This window comes from Capricornis sumatraensis, chromosome X (assembly GCF_032405125.1).
Source record: "Capricornis sumatraensis isolate serow.1 chromosome X, serow.2, whole genome shotgun sequence".
In the NCBI taxonomy this organism is placed as follows: Eukaryota; Metazoa; Chordata; class Mammalia; order Artiodactyla; family Bovidae; genus Capricornis; species Capricornis sumatraensis.
In genome coordinates, this window is record NC_091092.1 from 47,060,422 (window position 1) to 47,067,204 (window position 6,783).

At 37.0% G+C, this 6,783-nt stretch overlaps 1 protein-coding gene across 2 annotated transcripts in view; it reads right to left on the bottom strand.

Moving 5' to 3' along the window:
• The window catches only part of MCF2 (MCF.2 cell line derived transforming sequence), a 77,704-nt gene extending 72,513 nt beyond the window's left edge, over window positions 1-5,191 (bottom strand). For both annotated transcript variants that reach the window (XM_068962350.1, XM_068962349.1), the window contains exons 1-2: window positions 5,167-5,191; window positions 590-704 (exon numbers count right to left, since the gene is read on the bottom strand). In XM_068962350.1, the coding sequence (XP_068818451.1) occupies window positions 590-704; window positions 5,167-5,191 (140 nt within the window). The remainder of the gene's footprint in view (window positions 1-589; window positions 705-5,166) is intronic.
• Between the last annotated feature and the right edge of the window lie 1,592 nt (window positions 5,192-6,783).

Below are 6,783 nucleotides of genomic sequence, written 5' to 3' on the forward strand. Positions count from 1 at the left end.
CTTCATAATATTACCATTTTAGATTAATGCCTTCTTAGTCTTCAGGATTAATAACCAGAAAACATTTCCTTTAAAAAAATTTGTTTGCAAACTAAATAAAATCTTTAAGGAAGCTTCTGAAACTTTCCCCTTAAAGCATTCTCATCTCAAATGATTCTCATCTCTCTTCTCTAATATCAAGAAGTTACTTCTAATCCATTTCAATATCACTTTTAATTCTATTTAACTTTGTCTTCTTATTTTATCCTTGGAAGAAATGAAGAATAGCTGTCTAGCTATTGGCTAGTGACAGTTTCTTTTAGGCTTTAAAGTATGATCATCATTTTCAACCTATGTTCTTCTGCATGGGGACAAATACTTCTTGGCCCCCAATTTTGTTTTCATAGATCCTCAGTATAATTTTTATAGCAATTTAAGTAGTGGTCAGCTTCCGCTTCCAAGTTATTTCTTATTTATTCTGAAAGTGAGTCTTACAAATCATTTACAATAATAATAGCCACACTAAAACATCACTTTCTTGTTATTACATTCAAATAGGTATCCAAAAAAGAAACCAAATTGAAGAAAACAATGTAATGAAATGCTGTACCTTGCAATAAATGTCAAGTAAGTCAATACTTTTGCTATAACTTCTTCTGGTATGCATTTGAAATTACAATTTTCTGGAAACGTAACGATCCAAGCATCATCCTTTCCCCGGCCACCTAAAACAGTATCAAAAACCACGTTAACATTTATGTCATGACAATGTAAAAAAGGGGATTTTAGATTTGAGAAAGGTGATAAAGAAGACAGGTTGGGGCCAATGCAACTTTTATAAGGATGATGACCTCCACAGAAACCAAAATGGCACCATGCTCCTGCTTAAGTGCAAAAAGTGGCAGGGTGGGGTACTTACCCTGGGGGCCAATGATTAAGACTCCACATTTCTGACGCAGGGTGAGAGTTCAATCTCTGGTTGGGGAACTAATATCCCACATGCCACGTGGCATGGCCAAAACATCTTTTAAAAAACCAATACAGTATTGTAAAGTAAAATAAAGTAAAAATTAAAAATTAAAAAAAAATGCAACAGGGTGGTTTTGAAATTGAAAAGAAGAAAGAAAGAAAAAGGGGGGAAGACAAAAAAAAGAAAGGAAGAGGGGAAGGAGGAAGGAATAAGAGACAGCAAAATGGGGAAAAAATGTCACGGAATGTGTGTAATAAACATAGTTGAAAATATCACTGATCCCTCATATTGGACAACCATGGGTATTGGGAAATAACTGTTGCTATACCAATACTATGAGTTTAAATTCAAAATGAGTCACTGACAGCTTGATAACAAGTGGAAACGTTGAAAAAAATGACCACTTAGAATCATGGTGAACATGAAAGAGTATAGTATACAAACTACAGGTAATAAATAATGTTCTAACAGATTGGTGGAAGAAATAACATAAGGAATAATAGCGACAATGGTATAGGAATCTTACTAATGCAAAGAAAGAAAGACCACAAAGTATAAAATTCAGTGTTCATCCCCCTCCAAAGCCGTCTACACAGCCTGGAGGATTGAGAATGAAAGCCACCTAAGTGCAGGGGTGAACCTTCCATGTGCCTAAGGTCCCATTCTATAGTCAGCCTAACACCTGGGCACAGAGTAGGTGCTCAATATATATTTAGTGTTAAATGGAAGTTGAAGGATTATTTTAGGAGGCAAGTTGCCGGGTGGCCTTTGAATCTGGCTTGCTAAAAGAAAATTTTTGAGAGATTTTGTTGTAATTCTTATTTGGCTGAATTTAAGTGAATAGAGATATAAGATATAAGAAAATTCAATATGCAATAAAACTATGACAAAGGCAAAGGAGATAAAGTAGAATGATAAAACAACTAATTCTAAAAGAAAGCAAAAATGGAAGAAGAAAACAAAGAACTAACAGGACAAATAGAAAACAAATAGTAAAATGATAGATTTAAACCAAGCCATATGCATAATCACATTAAACGTAAATGATTTGACACTTCAATTAAAAGTTAGAGATAGTCTAATTGGATAAAACAATCAAGATCCAACTATATACTGTCTACGAGAAACAGACTTTAAATATAAAGGCACAATGCATTAAAAGGAAAAAGATGAAAAAAGATATATCATGCTAATTAGTTCAAAGGAGACTGTCTAATATCAGACTAAATAGATTTGTCAAAATTAGAAGATCATTTGATAATCAAACAGTGGTAAATTCATCAAGAAGACATAACATTCCTAAGTGCTTATGTATCTGATAACAGAGCTTCAAAATACAAGAAAGAGGGATGGTACGGGGAGGGAGGTGGGAGGGTGGTTCAGGATGGGGAACACGTGTACATCTGTGGCAGATTCATGTTGATGTATGGCAAAACAAATACAATATTTTAAAGTAATTAGCCTCCAATTAAAATAAATAAATTTATATTTTAAAAAAAAACAAAATGTATAGAGCTCCAAGGAGAAATAAACAAATTCACAATTTTAGTTAGAAATTTCACCACCCCTCTGCATTACTGATAGAAGAAGTAGCTGGGAAATTCACTAGGAAACAGTACACCTGAACAACAGTTTCACCACAGTGACTTAAGTGATGTTTCTAGAATACTCTATCCAACAAAAGCAGAACACACATTCTCCACTAGAGCACTTGGGAAAAGGTCAAATTCATTCCTTGCCTTAATCTTTCTCAACAGAAACTTAAGGGAGGGTCCCCATTCCCATAGTACTTTTTTAATCAGACTAGGCCAAAGTAATGAATCAAACTAGACCAAAATAATAAATCAAATGATGATAAATCTTTATAACATTCTAGATGTAAAGAGCAAGATGAAGAAAGATAATCATGGAAAATGATGGCATCCACCCAAGAATTTTAAAGGAACTCAAAGGAAAAACTGTACAACTCTGAACCAAGAGATTTAGCCAAGCATGAAACAAGGGGCCTCTATAGATAAGTATGGTGTAGAACTAGGAATATAAATAATATATAACATATATATATATATGTTAGACTTGCCGAGCAGTATTTAGGCAAAGATCCCCTGGAGAAGGAAATGGCAATCCACTCCAGTACTCTTGCCTGGAAAATCCCATGGACAGAGGAGCCTGGTAGACTACAGTCTATGGGGTTGCAAAGAGTCAGACACGACTGAGCGACTTTACTTTCACTTTCACTGTCATACCTCTCAAAGGAAAGAATGTTGGTTCTTATAAGGGTAGATTCTCATCAACTAATCAATAAACTTTTATCACCACTAAGTACACACAAGTGTTGCTGTTGTTGTTGTTTAGTTGCTAAGTCATGTCCGACTCTTTGTGACCCCATAGACCACAGCCCACCAGGCTCCTCTGTCCATGGGATTTCCCAGGCGAGAATACTGGAGTGGGTTGCCATTTCCTCCTCCAGGGGGTCTTCCCAGATCAGGGATCGAACCCACATCTCCTGCATTGGCAGGCAGGTTCTTTACCACTGAGCCACCAGGGAAGCACAAGTGCTGTATATACTAGGTAGTAAACATGTGAGAAAAGAAAGGAGATATTGATATTCTAAATTGGGAGGTTTTTGTTATTTTTAACATTGGGAACCCTTTCTTCAAAAGAAACAACAGGCAAGACGTATTTGAAAACTACAAAGATCAGATACGAAAGGAAATTATGGAGAGGGATCTAGATCGGGAAATAGGTCCCAAGGGTGTTTCTATTTGAACACAATTTTAAAAACACTGAGGAGCTTCAGTAAAATCCCTTAATCTCAGTAGTAACATCCTTTAATTTCAATAGTGAAAGCCTAGTGCACATTTATACCACTTATAAAATAAAAACATAAAACCTCATTAAGTCACCACTAATTCACAATTACTGCTAATTCTAATCATTAAAGCAGAAGCCAGATTGAAGTGTCCAATTAGGATCATCTATAAAGTAAATGCTCATTTGGTAAACCAAGCATGTAGGTATCATTTTAGGAGAAATAATTTAACTACTTAAAAAGAATAAGATGGTCTCTTGTACTCTCAACACCTAAGAAGGATTTTCATACAAAAAACACATATACTTGTAAACTGTTCTTATCCATTTAATACAATAAATATAATGTTTAATGGCATAGTTCAAGTTACTCTAACACCTGAAAGGAATTTGCTTGTCTTTAAGCAAAGTTTCCTCTAGATATCTGACCAGATTAAAATAAGAGGGGTGGTTTCCTATTGCTGTATCTCTAAAAATATGTAATACTATTGAGCAGCTTTATTTACAAGAGCCAAAAGGTGCAAGCAACCCAAATGTCCACCAATGGATGAATGGATAAACAAATTAACTCATCATACAATGGCATATTCTTCAGCCTTAAAAAAGGAAGGAAATTCTGATATATGCTACAACATAGAAAGACCTGGAGGACATTATGCGAAATAAAAAAAGCTAGTCACAAAAAGACAAATATAGCATGAGTCCACTCATATGAGGCACCAAGAATAGTCAAATATGAAGATACAGAAAGTATCAATATAATGGTAATTGCCAGGTGTTAAAGGGAGGGGGGAAAGAAGGGTTATTTTTTAACCAGTAGAGAGTTTCAGTTTTACAAGACAAGAAGAGTTCTGGAAATGGATGGTGGATGGATGGCTATATAACAATGTGAATGTATTTAATACCACTGAACTATACACTTAAAAATAGCTGAGAAGGTAAATTTTATGTTATATGTATTTCATAATACATTATTCACAATTTTTAGAAATAATATACAAATGCATATACATTTTAGAAAAGTCAAATTTTTATCATGTGTATGCTGCTTAATTAGGGTGACTCACAGCATTTTTAATGAACATTTAAGTCATCAGAGCTATGGTGGTAGGGAAAACTTCAGAGAAGTCTGTGGCTGCCCTCTCACTCAGCCTGCACCCACCTAGGAGATGGATCCCGAATGTCCAGGGTACAAGGCTGGTAAGCCTGGTTTTAATCACTTATCTAAACATATTTAAAACCTCTAGTTATTCTCTAAATGTCCATTTCTTTAGCAACTACATGCACAATGCATGTAGTTTACTGAAATATAAAAATTATATAACCACCTATAAGAAGGACCAAATTAACTTTGCTAATGGATTCAAACATTTATCTGATCTTAATATATGAAAATGTCTGCTTACCAGACAGGAAGGCGATGTCTTGCATTAAGAAGTGGCTGACGTCCTTTACACAGAGAAGCACTTCGTCTTCTGTGACAAACGAGAAAGGGAGAGAAACAATAGGCACATTAGAGAACAGCCGGAAACACACAGGGGATTTCTTAGCATGCAGGAAAGAACTCTGGGGGTCCCGAAGATCTGCGTCCACAGATGCAAGGCCGACCTTCTTCTCTTTACTCCTCTCAGCCACCTAAGAAGGAAATCACACTCTGGACAGTGTCACTGTATAAATAAGACCAGTTGTCCTCATTCTCAGAATCTATGCCTGGGACATAAACTACTCTCAGTGACCAAAAAGCCAGGGTCAAAAGTCCAAACTCTAGGACATCCGAACTTATATAAAGGGTAGACAGCCACAAAGAGACACTGTAGCATAGTGTCTTCCTCTTTGCTCTGCAAAGCTTTATTAGTGATTACAAAGCATTTTTTGGGGCCTTTATTGCATTGGATCCTTAAAAAACCCTGGCGAAAGCTATTATTATCCCATCTTACAGGTCAGGAAAAGTGTCAGAGATCGAGTATAAAGCAGTGGTTAAACATACAGCTTTTAAGTCCAAGAGATCTGAATTCCAATCCCAGCTTGTTGCATATACTGGCTATAAAAACATGGTACAAGTTACTTAGCCTCTCAGAGTCTCAAGTTTCCTTACCTGTAAACTGGCCATAATAATATATACCTCACAGGGTGCTGTGCCAACCAAATGCAAAATAACTGGCGTAAGAGTCAATGTTTCTTGAACAGCACCCTATTAACTCATCTTTGACCATTAGAAGGGGACACATCCATGTGATCTTCAATATATTTTAGTTGTCCCAGATCTTAAGTGCTAATTTGTAATGTTCAATTCTAGTGAACTCCACAGGGGCCCTAGATCAAAGTCCACTACCTACCTCTGGTCCATGAGCCAGGATAACTTTTTCAAAGAAAACGGGCCATCAAACTCAGCTATTCTGGATCATTGGTTTTAATGCCTGTGGTTCCACATTTCTCAGAGAAGCCATGTTTTCCCCCTTGCCCACTGATACAGAGGGCCTTCAAAGACCTGGTCTCCAGCGGTGTCAAGCTGATGACACATTCCCCTTCTTGTTGCTCTTCAGATCATAGCATATGGAGGGCTTGTATCCAGGCCCATCCTGCTCAAGGGCATTGCACACACAAATTCTCAAATGACCCACACTAGAAAATGGAACAGGGGCTGTTACAGAGCCACACACACACATACAAAATTTGAAACATAAAGAAATGCATTGACTAATTTATTTTCATAAGATCAGTTCAGTTGGTCAGTCATGTCTGAATCTTTGCAACCCCATGGACTGCAGCACGCCAGGCTTCCCTGTCCATCACCAACTCCCGGAGCTTGCTTAAACTCATGTCCATCGAGTCAGTGATGCCATCCAACCATCTCATCCTCTGTCGTCCTTTCTTCTCCTGCCTTCAGTCTTTCCCAGCATCAGGGTCTTTCCCAAGGAGTCAGTTCTTCACATCAGGTGGCCAAAGTATTGGAGCTTCAGCTTCAGCATCAGTCCTTCCAATGAAGGATGAGATGGGAGATAGTGCAAGAGGACTAGAACTTT